Raw genomic sequence first — 16,851 nt, 5'->3', positions numbered from 1 at the left:
TTTCCAGTTTAACTATTCCAGAGACATTTTCTTACATTTTTCCTTTCCCAGCATTAATTAGAGTTTCAAGCTGTGTCGGTGCCCACTCAAATCATTATAGAGAAGATCTATTCAGATATCACGGTCACCTTTGGCTGATGTGCTTTTGTAAGCCACTATGGTTCATATAAAGCAGAGTGCAGCGGAATTAAAAAGTAAAGATGGTGATTGTGACTGCAATTTTGACTTCTTTTTAATCTCCCTGTGGGTGCCCCTGACAGGGCATGCATTAATGGGAGAGTGTGGGTGATGGTGGAATAATTATTCCAGAGACAGGAGGGGAAAACAAGGTTTTCCTGTTTCCTAATTTGTATATCTGTAGTGAGCTGGAGTCTTCTCCCCTCCATCATGGTTTTTCTTTAAAACAACAAGATTAAAAAAATGTGTACCTTACCGGATCATACTTCCACCAGCTGGAAGCTGGAAACTGGTGACACACACTGATTTTAACAGATCAGAAATGGGAAGTCACAAGATTTACCTTGTAATTAAGAAGGATCTTGTTTATCAGAATCTGGGATTGTCCTTTGTTCCAGCCCTTGACCTGCCCAAGTGATTCCAAGACCTTGGGATCCATTAGATCTTGTGCTGTTAGATTTGAGATCTGACCAGTGGTGAGCCCCATCGCTTGCTGCCCCAAAGCTATCAAGGTCTGTTTATCAAAAGTCTTGACCCGAGCCACAAGCATATGAGCAAGCTGGAAAAGAGAATAAAAGATGGACATTATTTATAATCGAGATGTTTGGAATACAAAATTGACTTGCAGAAAATTCCATGAAAATGTTTTGATTTGTTTGTGTATATAGTTGTTCAAAGGCTCTGACCTTGGTCCTGAGAAACTTCAGTTCAGCTCCCAAGTCATCATTTAATTCTATGAAATGATTTTCTTTGATTTTGTTTCTCATGCCAAGGAATGGGAGAGCAAATGGTCTCCTTTAAGAGCTTTACATAACATGTTATCATGATGTCATACCTTTTGAGCATTTACAGGCATAGAATTCAACATAGCCTCCTCTTAACCACATCACAAACTTGCCCTGGGAACCACTTTTGTACAATATATCCTCATGATGTTGCCTTGGTCTCAATCCCAGCCCACAGCCTAAGGAGCAGAAAGTTGTCTTGAGCTGTTCCAGATTTTAAACGGGGTTTCCCTCTTCTCTCAACACAATTTTTGTCATGGACATGCACAAGGATGCATCATCAATGATGTGGTTGATAATGTGGAGAGGAACCTCTCCACATGAAGATGTTACCTAGCCGGGTAATGAAACGTTTGCAAGAAAACAACCAAGCTCAGAGGACCTCAAGGACTCCACAAAACTAAGTTCTGCCCAGGTCTTATTGGCTACCTGGCAACTGTAGCCGCACCCCCTCCCCTCCAGTCCCTGGCCAATGTCTTCTAGGGTCATTCTGCTTTTGGCAGAGGGAGAATCCAGTTCTTTTAAATTGGGCTTTGTTCCTGTATCAACAGAGTCCACGCCAGTTCCCAACTTAGACACCTGGATCAGCCCAAACAGCAGCTGATTACTGGCAGCAGGACAGGGTCGGGGGGACCTTGCAAAACAAAGTGTAAGAAAGAGAAATGGTTGCACTGGTAATGAATGTGTAGCTCAAAACTGGCATGTTGTATTGGTTGTTGGAATTGATTTCTGGGTAAGGAAGCATCTGTGAACCACAACCAGAGAACCCCATGATCACAGATGGTTCTCTCTCTGTTGTTCCAGGGTACAACCCCCTCCCCCATGTCCGTGACCTGATAATGTGAAAAATAAAGGTTATTTATATTTACCTCCCAGGCATCTGCTCATAGGAGAATCCTGTCCATGACAGGTGTCTGTCCATTTACCCACCAGATCTCTAATCTGCTCCATGGGATCACAGTAAAGAGCCATCTGCCGTCTCTCCCTACTTCTTCTACCATTCCCTCTCACTTTATCAGGCAGTGTCTGCCACCTTGTACATCAAAGGCCAGGGGAGGGAAAGACCCACTTTCCCTGTACAACAGCTCCCTTGACACCAGCTTGATTTCATCATTGTAGAATCACCCTACATTGACTTATGTAAGGAGAGTGAGTTTCGCTGTTCTAGTCTCTGGTGTAGAACATCAATGTCCAACAGAGAATAGAACTGTGACCTCTCCCACCAGAAAAAAAATACTGTGTTTTCAAAGGGCATGAAAAAGAAAGCCAGTTGAATAAACAATTGGCTAGTTTAACCTTTATCTTTAACCAAAGAACAAAGGTCATTAAACCTTAGCATGTTATGTGATCCAGGCTCCTGAAAGGTTAGCTGTCCCAATCCTCTATCACCTCCCAATCTAGGCAGTGCCCCATGAACCTCTCCTCAGAAATAAGCCTCAATATCTATCAGGAGTTCAGAACTGTCATTTTCTGAGCAACCCTTGTCATGGGATGTGCAAACACAGAATCGAAGTGATTTTACCTGACGGTCAGAGGCAGATGGTTCAGAAGAGCTACAGTGAAGGTTGACCCGGGCAATGAAGCTCAAGGCCTCTGCAGGGCTCAAGTTGGAGACCAAGGCTGAACGTTGCGTAAAACAGACGAGTTGATCTGGAAGACTGAGAAAGCAAGCCCAGTAGCTACTTAAAATTTATCAGAGACTCATATGCTTGAAGGTTTCTGTTAACTCTAGGTGGCTACTGTGAGTCCAGAGTGTTCTTTGAGTGGATGCTGTACTATACCTACTGCTTGATGCAAATGTCATATTTTTCATGGATGCCTTTAATTGTGGCTTTATTATGATTATGCATCTGGAAGGAGGGTGCCACAGCAACAGTCCCTGTTCATCTTCACTAGAGTGCACATATCAGATGCTAAAGGTTAAAGTCAAGTCAAGTCAAGTCTCCTTTGAGTTGGGCTCAATGCGTGATGAGTTTGGACATGCTTATGTAGAGTTTTTTGATAATAATATTACAGTAGTTTGCCATCACCTTCTTCTGCGTTTTCTTTAGGTTATGCATTCTAGCCTCCCTGGGATTTCCTGATTGTCCTCCATCCAAGCACTGATCAGATATGACCCAGCGTAGCTTTTTCAAGTTCAAACAAGGTCAGTTACTGTTGCTACTTGTGCACAAGCTACAATTTGCTTCATATGGTGGCTGTTTCAGGCTGAAGGATGCTGAAAAACCCACAAAGAGAGCTAAGATAGGTAGGGTCAAATCTGACCCCCAACTCTGTTTCCCCTCCCACTATATGCATTCACTCCACAGAGTTGGTATGATGAAGCAGTGAGTGTGTTGGGCCAAATCCAAAAAGCCTGAATCCAAATCTAGCCATGAAGCATTGTGTGAACATCAGCCACTTATTTTCCCCCAAGCTGAATCTTCCTCACAGAGTTGTTCTAAGGATAAAAGGAGTCTCTTGGAGGACAAGCCAAATAGACAGGTGAGATGTAATATGGCTGTGTCATGCTCGCAATTCAATGTCAAAAGGTGCTCTGGAGCAGGCAGGAGCATGAACAGAGAACCTTGAAGGATACCTTAAAGTGGCCGTGGTTAAATCTTTAAGTAAAAGTTCTGCACAAGACTCCAAGATGCCTTAAGATCCTTGTGACTCTCAGCACTGAATCCTTGGTTGGGAGACAGTGTGCATTCATAAATGACATTATTATCTGTCTTTTCTCTAAACTATGGGAAGTACGCTCCTATATGGCAAAATACTTGTGAAATCCTTTGTAAAACTAGCTATTATATTACATTATATTATCATAATATATTGCATATATTATTATATTAATTATTTTATTATATTATTATATTATAGACAATTACAGAATATAGTATATATCTGAATAGTATAGTAGTATATACTATATATATGCACTATATACTATATATTACTAGATAACTACAGAATATAGTATATATCTGATTATATTATATTATATTATATTATATTATTATATACAACTACAGAATTATGAAGACTTTCTCGCCAGGTGGAGAGAAATTTCACACACACATCTTTGAAATATCACCATTCAAATACTTTTCCCTGAATTTTTGTATACAGTATAATCAATTCTGTGTCTTTATTTATGCCTACAAAATATTTGTTCGTCTACCAAGCCCTTCTTCCCTAAACACGCATAGTTACTAGGGGCCTATTCCGACTATCTTGATTGCTCCATAAAAACATTTCCACTCACCTGTCAAGGCTGAAATCTGAGTCAACAGTAAATAGCGCTGTAGCATACATTTCTGCCAAATCCTTACGGATCTTATTTCTACTGATCAGCTCCAGATTGTCTCGGTTGAAAGCAAGGTCTTGAAACTAAGAAAATACAAATCTCTGTAAGGACGTTCCAGTATAGGCGAGACCATCTAGCAAATTTTATATATTTCTAATGGATCACAAATTTAATCTGTTTGAGGGACGAACTATCTCCAATAGTTTCTGCTGGTCCTGTACAATCAGGCAGACGAGCGTGCTCCAATTCCCTTCGATTACAGATCAGGGCGTAGGACGCATGCCTTCTCTGCACAGCACCTGTCCCCAGGAACAGCGTCCTCCAGAGATCCATATGGCTCCCACCCTGATGATCTTCAAGAAGTCTTTGAAAACCTGGCTGTTCTCTCAGGCCTTGGATTAGGGGGGTCCCAACCCCCTGTAGAATTTTTTTTTATGAAATATTTGTTTTTTTCCAGACACACACTTCTTACTGTTTTTAACACTATAAGCCACTCTAGAATATTATGGAGTTGGGCAGACTCTAAATCGCATAAATAAACAAACTTAATGCATCTCTGTGGTTTCAAAATGTAATAGTGCATTCTGATTCTAGAAGTCTGTAGCTTCATTCCATATCCAAATTCCCTGACACTGTAAGGCAAAGTTTGCTGTAACCATAGTTTGTTGATCAAGCCATAGAAGCTTTGTTCGTACCTAATGGTACGCCATCAACATGGTTGACAACCTGCAATGGCTGAGTTCTCACATCATGCTAAAGTAAAGTCAGATAAACCATGTAATGATGAAATGCTACAAGCAGATTTTGTACAGGTAGTCCTTGCTTAACAACCATTCATTTAGCATCCATTCAAAGTTACAACAGCGCTGAAAAAAGCTACTTACAACCAGTCCTCACGGCGTCCCCGCAGTCATGTGATCACAATCTGGGCGCTTGGCAACCAGCTCACACTCACGACGGTTGCAGCGTCCCAGGGTCACGTGATTGCCATTTGTGACCTTCCCAGCTGGCTTCTGATAACCAAAATCAATGGGGAACCGTGTGATTCAATTAACGACCATATGATTCAGTTAACGACCATGGTGATTCACTTAATGGCTGAGGCAAAAAATGTGCCTCATTTGGGTGTGGTTACATGATGCCTTGCTTAACAACCACCCCACTTAACAATGAATTTTCCAGTCCCTATCGTGATTGTTAAGCGAGGACTACCTGTATCACCTCAGCTACAACGGAGCTAATAAACTTAACCAAGAAAAAGATGTACATGAAAAACTTTGAATATATTCTAAATGTTTATTCATGCAGGGGGTCAAAAAAGTCAAGATGGCAACCATAGCTGTGCAATCAAAGCTCTATCCCTTTTTAACATGCCCCTTAATCACACGGTTGCAGTTGCTATCTTGGCTTTATTGACCCCACTGCAGAGACCCTACTGATCATTCTGTTGTTCCAAAACAATGTGATGTTATCCCTGCAGGTTAAATAAAAAGCAATTATAAATGTATCTGGCATACGTTACTATTTTCCACAAAAGGTTTGTTCAGACCTCTGTCTTTCCATCAGGTTGTGTTTAGAACAATTCCAGCAGCAATACGTACTGTGACTGCACTGTTGTTTGTGAGTAACCGCATCTCTCTGGCACTGCTGTAACGAATATAGTGCCCAAGGTACGTAGCAAGCCAACTGGACGTCTCTGGATCACTGGCATTGTAGCATCGAGGCCTGGTTTTGCTCGCTGTAAGAAAGATCATTCTAGATACTGTAAAAAGAAGCCTATTCCAGATATTGGCCCCCTCGTATTTTCAACAAGGTGAATATGCTGTATGCATTTATAAGTATTGTAAAACACTTCCGTTTTTTGACACCACTAGGAAACACTATAAACAACCAAGCTAATATCAACACAATGCTCAGAAGGAGGAGTTAGCAATGTTATGGGATCAAGGCAAGTGATCAGCCTCTGGCCAGCTCAGCTCTAAGGGTTGAGATCAAGACCGTTGAACCAAACTGTCATGGTTGCATATAAACTAAGGGATTTCTACTACAGTCGGCAGCTTGAGATAGCTTTCCTTCCACGTCTTACAGATATGTGACTGTCTCTTCCTCCTTTAGACTTGTGAGGGAAGTTTTATGCACCAAAAGAGTTGGACAGACATTGCAGGATGTCTATCATCTTACATGAGGGTTCCAGATTAGGTGGACATCTACTTTTACAGGCCAGCCTATTCAGAGCTGCATTTAAGATTTGTAGACACTGAATGAACTTGATTCTGATGTGAAGGTCCTTGTGCCATGTACTGATTTGAGAAGGTGTTACGTGAGAGCTATACATGGCTGGATGTGGGGCCTGTGATCAGTTGTACATGTAGAGTCCCTTGCAAGGGAAACACAGAAAGAGAACTCCTCCCATGGCCTGAACACTCACCAGAGAGATAAGCTTTGATGGAAAAGTAAATTTCTTCTTCCTTGTCTTTGAACATCACAATATTTTCATTCAGTTTGCTCACTCTGCAGAAAGGGAGGCATGGAGTAAGTATTGACCGTTGGAGAGAAGGAAACATCTAAGAGAAGCAGGCTTCTTTCTTGCAACCTCACTAGCTTTACTAGTTGACCACAACTTGACCAAAGTATTAGTTACACTACATGAAAACAAACAATCTCTTTGCTTCAGAATACAAAATCTTACTGGCTGTGTTGGAACTGCTGTAAGTCCCAACAAGCAGAACATAAACAAAACGTTGAGTGGAATCTTGCTTCTTAGAGTTTAAATTTAAGCCAGACAGCTAGACATTCTCTCCTCTAGGAGACTCCATTCCATCCCTCCCTTGATTTTACTCTTTTTAAAAGAGATACTAAAAATTCTGTGGCTAATTATCATGTTCAACTCTGATCAAGCTTAGGTAGTTTTTGGAGGGCAGATAGAAGGAATTCCTTTAGGATTTTTTATAAAAAGGATGTCATATACACAGCAAATCCTCAATTGAATGGACTAATGGAAGACATGGTGTCTGCTAAAGCAAAATGTCTAGTAATTTCAAATAGGATTTTATGCATGTATATTTTACTTATTTTACAAATTTTATGAATGGGTAAAATAAAGGACAGTATTTATCCATGCACAAAGCATATAGTATATAGACAGATTCTGTCTTTGCATCCAAGGTTTGTTAAACCAAAGTTCATCAAATCAAGGATTTAGTGTATTTGCAAAATATGGAATTTCCTCAAGATTCCCTCTTAATTCTTTGTTTTGGCTTCAACATTGCCAGCATAAAACATTTTTAAGGATATGAGGGGAAAATGATTTTAGATACATGTGGTATTAAGTAATTTCATATTTTCAAACCATACAGAAATCAAAACTCATTTATCAATTCAACATTCACAGCTCTCTGAATATGCTAATAATTAAAAATGTCTATCAGAGGAATATCTAAACAAAAATGTATAGATGAAAATAATGGTACAAACCACAATATATAAGCAAAAGTCTTGGGGCACTTGCGGGGAAGCAATGGCAGAACCGACAGCCACAGCGGAAAGAGGAGCCAATGAGGGGATCGGCTCCTCGGAACCCCTCTCCAAATCAAGGAGAGGCCTAGGATCGCCCACAGGTTTCCTCCATACAGAGGCTCTCCCACGAGGAGACCACAAAATAGTGATCTCTGGTGGGTTTGAGAGTTCTGGGAACCGGGGGAAAATCACCCTGTCTAAGCCGTGGCTTGGCACCTTCAAATAGACACTGGCTTCCTCTCTTAACCACCTTAAGAAATTGCTTGTTATTGATTTTTTGGATGTGAAGAACCTTCAGAAGGGCAAGTTTCATTATGCCAGGAGAATCTCCTTCTATCCTGGATGAAAGAAGTTTCATGTAAGTTTAAGGATTAAAAAGAAAAAAATGAATTTTGGGAAAACAGCAAAAGAGGGACTAGAATGTTGATTTTGGAAAGTTAAGGGGCCAGATGGACCTGAAAGAATATTTCCTGTGGGGTGTTTAAAATTTTATAAAAATACATATGAAGATTTTGAAATTAACTGTAAGAAATCCTCCCGTGGAAAAGTTTTCCTGACTGGAAAATAAACATATGATAAGAGGGGACTTTGAAGGTTGACTAGAGGGAACCAGAGAGAACTAAGGATTATAATTAAAGGAAAAGAAACCTAATAATACAATGGAACAATATTATCTGACTATAGAAGAAATTAAGGCTGTCTGGGAACAATGTACTCCAAAATTACTCACAAGTTTGTCTGACACTATAAAAATGGATCTAATAGAGGCTATAGAAGAGGAACAGATTTTACTGGATAAAATAGAAACTGAGGCTGACCTGAATGTGGATTTGAAAATGGATTTGAAAACGACAGATTATAAGAGTGATATGGAAAAAGATGCCACAATGGATTTACAAATGAAACTGGCTGATGTTTTAATAACTAAAGAGGAAATTCAAATAATAAATCAGAAGAATGACTTGGAAAGCCTTCTTATCTTGGATTTACAAAAGGGTTGGGTTAAACTACTGAAGCTGTTCCTAAGCGGAGGCAAAGAGAAAATGATAAGAAATCAATTTGTGGGATATTACTTGATGGGATTAAAGACCAAGCTTTTTAAAAATAAACAGGTTTACAAGTGAACTTATTTGACTACGGTTGAAATATATGTTGTGGTTTCTGGTAGCTATTAATGGGATTTCTTTTCGACCAGGACTGAATGGTGAGGTTTTAAGGATCTGTTTATAAGTGGGGAGAGATTTCTTTTGTTTTACTTCCTAGAGAAAGTGGAAGAAAATGGATTTTTTTTATTAAGGTTAAAATACATATGTTACTATTTTTGGTAGCTCTTAATAGACTTTTGCTGATTAGGATTGAATGATGAGTTTTTGCAATTTGTTTATTGATAAGTTATGGGAAGTTATGGGAAGAAGAGATCTTTTTTAAAATTATTGAAATACTAGAGAAGTTACTGAAGTTGTTTATACTTGTCTGGAGGAAGGGGGAGTCAATTTTTTTATATTTCTCCTTTTTTTTTTCCTTTTTCCTTTTCTTTTCTCTCTCTCTTTGTACTTTTCTTTTTCTTTACTTCACTTTTTACATTTCTCTTAGTTTGTATCAGTCTTTTTTCTTTGTATTTGTAAACTTTAATAAAATTATTACCAAAAAAAGCAAAAAATCTTGGCAAAACCTCTATACACTAAAGCAAAATTACAAAAAAATCCATTTTGTAGAAATGTACGTCAAAGGATATCAGTCTGAATACTTTTTTAAAAAAATGTTAAGTCTAAAGAAACAAACTCGATGTAATTACAAAAAGAAGAGGAAACAAAACTGATAAAATTCTCATCCCAAATCACTAATAGAAAGCAATTAGTTTTTTTAAATGAAAAGGAATGGTTTGTTGGAACATGAGACTGACTTCTGTAGGACCTATTCTGGTATTAGATCTACTTGTATCACAAAGAGCCAGTCCTGTCTCTGTCTCCTCCACCCCTAATTCTAATAGTAATAGTAATAGTAATTATTATTCATAATTCTCATAATACTGCAGTCCCGTATATTTGGAGGGTTCCAAACTGAGGAAGGATTCCCTTCCAGGTATACTCAAATAGCCACATACTTACATTTTTTGGAATGTCACACAGCTGGTGTTCAAGGTCTCACTAGCATTCAGGAGGTCACCATTAAGAAACATGAAACAATGAGTCAAGCGGCCATCAAGCCACAGGGACACCTCTGTATCGTTGCTGCTAGAAACCACGCTGGGCCACATCCCAGCCAGAAGAGCTGCCTTGGTGCTGTTTGGAAGAATGTGCTGCAAGAGGAAATCCACAAAAATAAGAGCTGAGAGCCAAGAATCTGATACAGTGAGAACTCAAGGATGAGAAAAATCCAAAAATAATAGTATGGCCTCTGCACAGGTACATGCTGTGTGCCAATTGCACCCTTTCCTTGGCCTGGAGGCCTTGCAGGCAGTCACTCATGTCCTGGTCACCTCACAATTGGACTACTGCAATTTGCTTTTTTGGGGACCCTTGAAGACCAACTGGAAGCTACAGCTGTTCTAACTGCAGTGGCACGAGCAGTAATGGGCACTTCTGTTATGCCTTTATGTTATCGCTGCTCCACAAGTGCAATTCAAGGTGCTGGTTCTTACCTTTAAAGCCCTTCATGGCATAAGACCCGGTTGCCTGAGGGACAGCCTGCCTCCCATTTTTTTCGGTACATTTGCACAGAGTGGGTGCACTCCAGGTCCCTTCTATTAAATGTTATCATCTTACAGGCCCGAGGAAGCATGCCTTCTCAGTCACAGCCCACACCCTCTGGCCCAGCATTTCTCCTGGGGTTCCAGAAAGCCCTTAAAACCTGGCTTGGTCCCAGGCCTGGGCTGTTGCGGGAGGTGGGTGCTGTTTGTGCCTGCCTTTATGTTTTTAATTGTTTAATTTAGTATTATATTTTGTAAGCTACCCAGAGTCCAATGGAGTGGTCAGCTAAATTAAATCTAATTAATAATGAAAATAATGCTTATACTGTACATCCATAGTATACTGAAAGTTTACTTGAACAGTGGTTTGTTAAATAAGCCCCAATTGTTTCTTACAATAATATCTTTCTGGTTAAATCTGTCAATCAATAAGCCATTCTTCTTATAGATCTTTAACACAGCAGTCAAGAAAGGGTCATCATGAAGGAATCCCTCTCTAGAAAACAGATCAGCCAGAACGTCTGGTGGAACCGTGTTCACAATCTAAAAGAAAAAGAAAAAGAATAGAAAATCAGCGTCAAAATGAGGAGACTAGAAGCACCTTAGCATATGGAGGTAGGGAGAAATACTCATGCCTTGACTATACAGGGAAACAGATAATTATAAAAAAAAAAATGCAACTCCCCGGGTGCCCTAGGTTAAATGGGACTGTAAGACATTTTTGTCGGGTCATTCCTGCATAAATAATTAGATATAGTTTTGATGTTAGCGTGTAACAACAGTACCTTTGGGAGCTCAGAGGATGGAATGAGAGTTTCCAGATCCTTCAAAGTCAGGAAGTCAATAAAACCCTGAAACGTCTCTTCTATAAACACCAAAAAATTGGTGTTTGAAGCATAGCATCGAAGAGGGGAAGCTGAAGAATTCAAGGAAGGGAGGACAAAAGGCATTTCAGTAAAAATCAGTTCAGACCTTTTCCACTTAAGAATTTTCAACATTCCCAAGTAAAAAATTATCAGGGTGTTCAATATTTGAAACTTCAAGCTTGATTCCTCCAAGTTACAAATTCATACTTAGGATTTTGAGCGTTACTTTTACTGAGGATGAAAGCAAAGCCTGCATTCCTAGCAATAATCATATTCAGAATTTATCTGAAAAACTGACAATGTTAAGTCATGCAAAGTTCCTCTTAGGTATGATTTCAACAATCATTGCAAGAACTCTGTAATAGGTCAGTCAACGCTATTATCCCCACCCTGCGGATCCAAGGGCAAAGGGATGCTGGAGGAACAGTGCGTTCTAAGACGTCCGATGAAGCCGTATGCATGTGGGTCTCGTGAAAGTGTCCTTCCCCACTCACAGTCTCTGCTGCTCTACCCCCTCCGTCCTAAATGCAGCACGTGTGCCCTTTGCTTGGTGCAGCTTAAAGTGCTGGAGTTGCTCTGGTTGCTGGTTACCTGAGAGCACTCTAAGGATGGCTTCATAAATTCTCTGTCGGGTAGCATTTCCAAGCTGACCAAGGGAGCCATTTAACAGAGTTACTCTGTAATACAGAAAAAGTATTATGACTCTCAACCATTCAGAAGGATTGTACCATCTTGACTTGTTTTACACAGAGAGAGAGAACCATGAACACCCCTGCGTATGTATCTAGTGTACGGTTGAGTGTGTTGTGCAAACTCAGTCAACTGTGCTGATTGTCAACTGATGGTACAGTGAACAACGGGCAAGTATCTTTTTATTTATCTACCTTGCTTGTAAGCTGCCCATTCCTACAGGCTCTGTGGGGGGTGACAATATAAATGTATGAAATACCCCAAGAAACCCCATGTTGTGTGAATATAGTCAGGCAGTTATGAACAGAACTGGGTGATGATTTGGAGATTGAGGGGAACAGCCACTCAACTTATCTAAATAATAACCATAGGCTCTGTGAGCAAATTTCTGTCCAAATGAAGCCCCCAAACAGTGTTCCCCAACCTGATATCCTCCACATGTATTAGATGCTGGCTAGGGATAATGGGAGTGGAAGTCCAGCCTATACAAGAAGCACCACGTTGAGGAAGCTTGCAACGGTCTGAAGGTGCATGCTTAAGAGCAGATCCCTACAATTTCTCCTTATCCCACTGCAATGGCCAAGCTGACCTGATGACCTTCCGGTGCAGAACAGCCAACTTTGATGTGCCAAAGGCCCTCACATGTATTCATTCATGTTTAAAATGGGGAGGTTCTATGTCTTTTTACCCATTATACATGGAAGTATAAATCTTCCCCACACTATGAGCACTTTGTTTCCCAGTCCAACTGCCATACCAGAAATGGATCCAGGCTGGGGAAGAAAGCAGCAAGGAATATAAAACCCAGGAAAGCACAAAGAATCCCTCTTAGCCGTGTTTTTTAGGAAAACCAATTGTTTTACATCTCCTGTCTATAATAGATATGATATGATATGATATGATATGATATGATATGATATGATATGATATGATATGATATGATATGATAAAATATATTTACTAGATTTATGCCACCCAGAGTCACATTTTTGAGTTGGGCAGCCTTATAAATGTAATAAGTAAGTAAATAAATAAGGTGATATGATATGACATGACATGACATATCTGCAACAACAATAACAATAAGATGGCACTTACAACAATAACAGCAATTAAAGAAATGAATGAAATGAAACAATTATAAATAAGTAATAGAGCTCATACACAGCATTGATGGCAGAGCAATTTCTGGTCTCCAGATCCTCAAATAAGAGTGGAACAAGTGAACTGTTTATTTCTGATATCAATTCTGGGAGGTATTGCACCATCCAAAGGGTAAACTCCGCATCATCTGCCTTTTGGAATACGGGCTGGGCAGCCCTCAGCACACGCTCCAGGAGGTTGGCTTGGATCTCCTTTGGCAGGCTAACATTGTCCTTGAAAGCAAAAGGAAGATGGGGCAGAAGGGTGTGACTGTGGAATGATACAGCTGAGCATGTGGTAAGTTGGTCATTTGTGCCCTCTTGTCACAAATGGAGAAGAAAACCTCACCACACTTCTAGATGTGCTCAGAAATGTACAATTACATGGAAAAGGAAAAAATTATTTTATTGTTTCTCACAGAGGGATACTAGATGAAGGTAGAGTCCCTGTTTTGGCACAAGGTGGACTCCCTGCTAATCAGATGAGACCGTGACCAAAGCTTTGCAACTGTATGAATGCTTGGTATCTACCCAAAGATTCCCCTTGATGGATGCACTTCCATTTCAAGGTACCTGCTCTGTCTGAAACTGTTTTAGAATAATGAGCTCTAGTCAGTATCTCCCCTTCTCACTTCATCTGGGCGACAACACCCATTGGAAGAGTTGTAAGGAAGGGAAGATGGAGAATAGATCCACATTTTTTTAAAAAATGGATACATTTTACACCAGAATCAAGACTGGAAGATGGAAAGGCTAGCTTTCCAGATGTGCCCAGAGAAAATGAATGATGCATAACTTTAGAAAGTTTACTCTGATCAATGCATGAGACCCACATTATGGGGACAGTCCTCTGTATAATTTCAAATAAATATGAAATTAGGTAGGTGAATTAGAGTTGCAGAACAGAAAGCTAGATCAGCGAGACATGGAAAAGGAAAATAATTCAGCACAGTATAACAAAGACAGAGCTGGGGGACATAGAGAATAAGTAATTGGAAGCCATCTTGTTCAAATAAAATTCCCAGATGAGAGAATTACTGATGAACTCTTAGTCTACAGGTTCATCCCCAAGTCTCCTAAATGTGGCTCAAAGATGTCACATTTAACAAACATTAAATGTTCTTCCAGGACCTACCCCCCTTCATCGCATCCAACCCATAAGTTTTATCTACCTAATCCGATGTTAATGTATTGTTTATTTATTTTTATTTATATTTCAAATTTAGTCACCGCCCATCTCACTTAATGAGTGATTCTGGGAGGTTTACAATAAATAAGAATAAAAACCAATTAAAATACAATAAAAACAGTAATCAAAAATAAATAATATAATCCAAGGGATAGATGGAATAAATAAATTATCAACCTCCAGGAGCATCTTCAGGGTGCTAACTGCCCCCAAGGTTAGTTACCCCTCCTCAAGCCCCACACGAGCTGGTAGAGCCCGGTCTTCATCCCTTTCTAGAAGGCCAGGAGAGTGGGGGCCTGCCTCACCTCTGGGGGGAGAGTGTTCCATAGGACGGGAGCAACAGCAGAGAAGGCTCTCTTCCTGGGACCCGCTAAGCGACATTCTTTAATCAACAAGGTCCATAATATACATTCCCTGCCTGCCCAGGTGGGATGGGTCAACGTTAGGGGGATGAGACAGTCCCTCGGGTAACCTGGTCCCATGCCATGTAGGGCTTTAAAGGTGATGACCAACACCTTGAATTGGACCCAGAAGCAGACTGGCACCCAATGCAGCTCGCGGAGCAATGGTGTTACACATTCCATCCTTGGGGCACTCAAAATTGCCCACGTGGCCACATTTTGAACCAGCTGTAGCTTCCAGATACTTTTCAAGGGTAGCCCCATGTAGACCGTATTGCAATAGTTTATACAGGAGATGACTAGGGCATGAGTGACTGATCGGAGGGCTTCCCGATCCAGGAAAGGGCATAACTGGCACACAACACAAAGGCCCTCCTGGTCATGATTGCCACCTGCTCCTCAAGCAGGAGTCGTGAGTCCAGGAGGACCCCCAGATTCTGCACCGGGTCTGTCTGGGGCAGTGCAACCCCACCCAGAACCAAAGATGGTAAACTCCCGGATACAGAGGACCGTCCAATCCACAGCCACTCCATCTTACCAGGGTTCAGCTGAAGCCTGTTGTTCCCCATCCAGGCCCCCATAGCCTCCAGGCACCGCTCCAGGCATCACTTAAATTGCCCAGGACAGAGATGTATAACTGGTATCATCTGCATATTGATGATATCTCATCCCATGGTGACGGATGTTCTCACCCAGTGGTTTCAGGTAGATGTTAAAAAGGAGCAAAGAGAATATCGAACCCTGAAGCACCCCACAAAGGGGTGGACCACAAGCTGGACCTCTCGCTTCCTATTAACACCAACCAGCCTTGGAGGAAGGAGGTGAACCAGCACAGAACTGTGCCACCCATCCCCAACTCCCTAAGCTGACCCAAAAGGCTACCATGGTCAACGGCATCAAAGCCGCTGAGAGGTCAAGAAGAGCAAGAAGTGCACTACCCCCATCCCACTCCCACCAGAGATCATCCAAAGGTGCGACCAATGCTGTTTCCATCCCATATCCAGGCCTGAAATCCGATTGAAAAGCGTCTAGATAATCCATTTCATCCAGGATCCTCTGGAGCTGGAGTGCCATCATTTTCTCGACCACCTTCCCTAAAAAGGGGAGGTGGGAAACTGGACAAAAATTGTCCAGCACAGTGGGATCCACCAACTTTCTTGAGGAGGGGGTGCACCAGCACCTCTTTAAAGGCAACCAGAAATACTCCCTCCACCAAAGATGAATTCACCATTGCTTGGACCCACTCACACATCACCTCCCAAGCTGCCTTAACCAGCCAGAAGGGGCATGGATCTAATTGACAAGTGGTGGCATTTACAGTCCAGAGGACCATGTCCACTTCCTGGGGCCCAACAGGATCAAACCGTTCCCAGATAACAGGATAAGCACATTCCCCAGGCATCTCCACAGGCCATGCCACATGCCTGGTATCTAACTAGGAACAGATCCAAGTGATTTTATCCTCCAGATGCCCAGAAAATTCCTCTGCGCAGCTCTGCAGGTGGGTCACTAGGCCCACCTTCCCCAAGAGAGATTGGATGATCTTAAATAGGGCCGCTAGGCAGCATTCTGCAGATGTAATAAGAACAGAAAAATATTGACGTTTCACCACTCTTACCACAACAAGGTAGGCCTTAATAGCGGCTCTAGCTTGTGTTCGGTTGGATTCAGTCCTTGTTTTCCTCCAGCGGCACTCTAGACATCTCTTAATTGTTTTCAGACCCCTCAACTCCTCTGTAAACCATGGGGAGTGTTGGGATTGATGGTCCAAGAGAAGTCTCAGCAGCGCAATCTTGTCCAAGGCCTCAGCCACCTCCCTATTCCAGATGGCGGCCAGGGCATCCACTGGACCATGCAGCAGATCCTCAGGTATAACCCTCAGCTCCCTTTGGAACCCCACTGGGTCTATCAGTCACCAGGGGTGGACCAATCAAATGGGTCCCGCCTTCCTGCAGAAGGGGGCAGCATAGGAGAATCTCAAGGCCACCAAGGCATGAGGGGACAATTTAACTCCCCTTTCAGCTCACATTGCCACTGCTCTGACAAGAAAACCACGTCCAGTGTGAGGCCACGGTCTCAAGTCAAGTGTTTCCATCTTCTCTCAAAA

General features: G+C 41.4%; 1 protein-coding gene across 1 annotated transcript in view; it reads right to left on the bottom strand.

The window, feature by feature from the left end:
• The window catches only part of LOC148216953 (uncharacterized), a 47,580-nt gene that overhangs the window by 19,130 nt on the left and 11,599 nt on the right, over positions 1 to 16,851 (bottom strand). The window contains exons 6-15 of the mRNA XM_088152647.1: positions 13,177 to 13,388; positions 11,914 to 11,999; positions 11,242 to 11,372; positions 10,853 to 10,999; positions 9,876 to 10,066; positions 6,680 to 6,762; positions 5,853 to 5,989; positions 4,210 to 4,334; positions 2,485 to 2,620; positions 521 to 736 (exon numbers count right to left, since the gene is read on the bottom strand). Coding sequence (XP_088008773.1) covers positions 521 to 736; positions 2,485 to 2,620; positions 4,210 to 4,334; positions 5,853 to 5,989; positions 6,680 to 6,762; positions 9,876 to 10,066; positions 10,853 to 10,999; positions 11,242 to 11,372; positions 11,914 to 11,999; positions 13,177 to 13,388 — 1,464 coding nt within the window. The remainder of the gene's footprint in view (positions 1 to 520; positions 737 to 2,484; positions 2,621 to 4,209; positions 4,335 to 5,852; positions 5,990 to 6,679; positions 6,763 to 9,875; positions 10,067 to 10,852; positions 11,000 to 11,241; positions 11,373 to 11,913; positions 12,000 to 13,176; positions 13,389 to 16,851) is intronic.

Source organism: Python bivittatus, unplaced genomic scaffold, assembly GCF_059951505.1.
Source record: "Python bivittatus isolate LINGU-HERP-01145 unplaced genomic scaffold, Pbiv_v1 ctg000030_np1212, whole genome shotgun sequence".
NCBI lineage: Eukaryota > Metazoa > Chordata > Lepidosauria > Squamata > Pythonidae > Python > Python bivittatus.
Note: the sequence above shows the minus strand (reverse complement) of the source record. Positions and strands in the feature narration are given on the sequence as shown.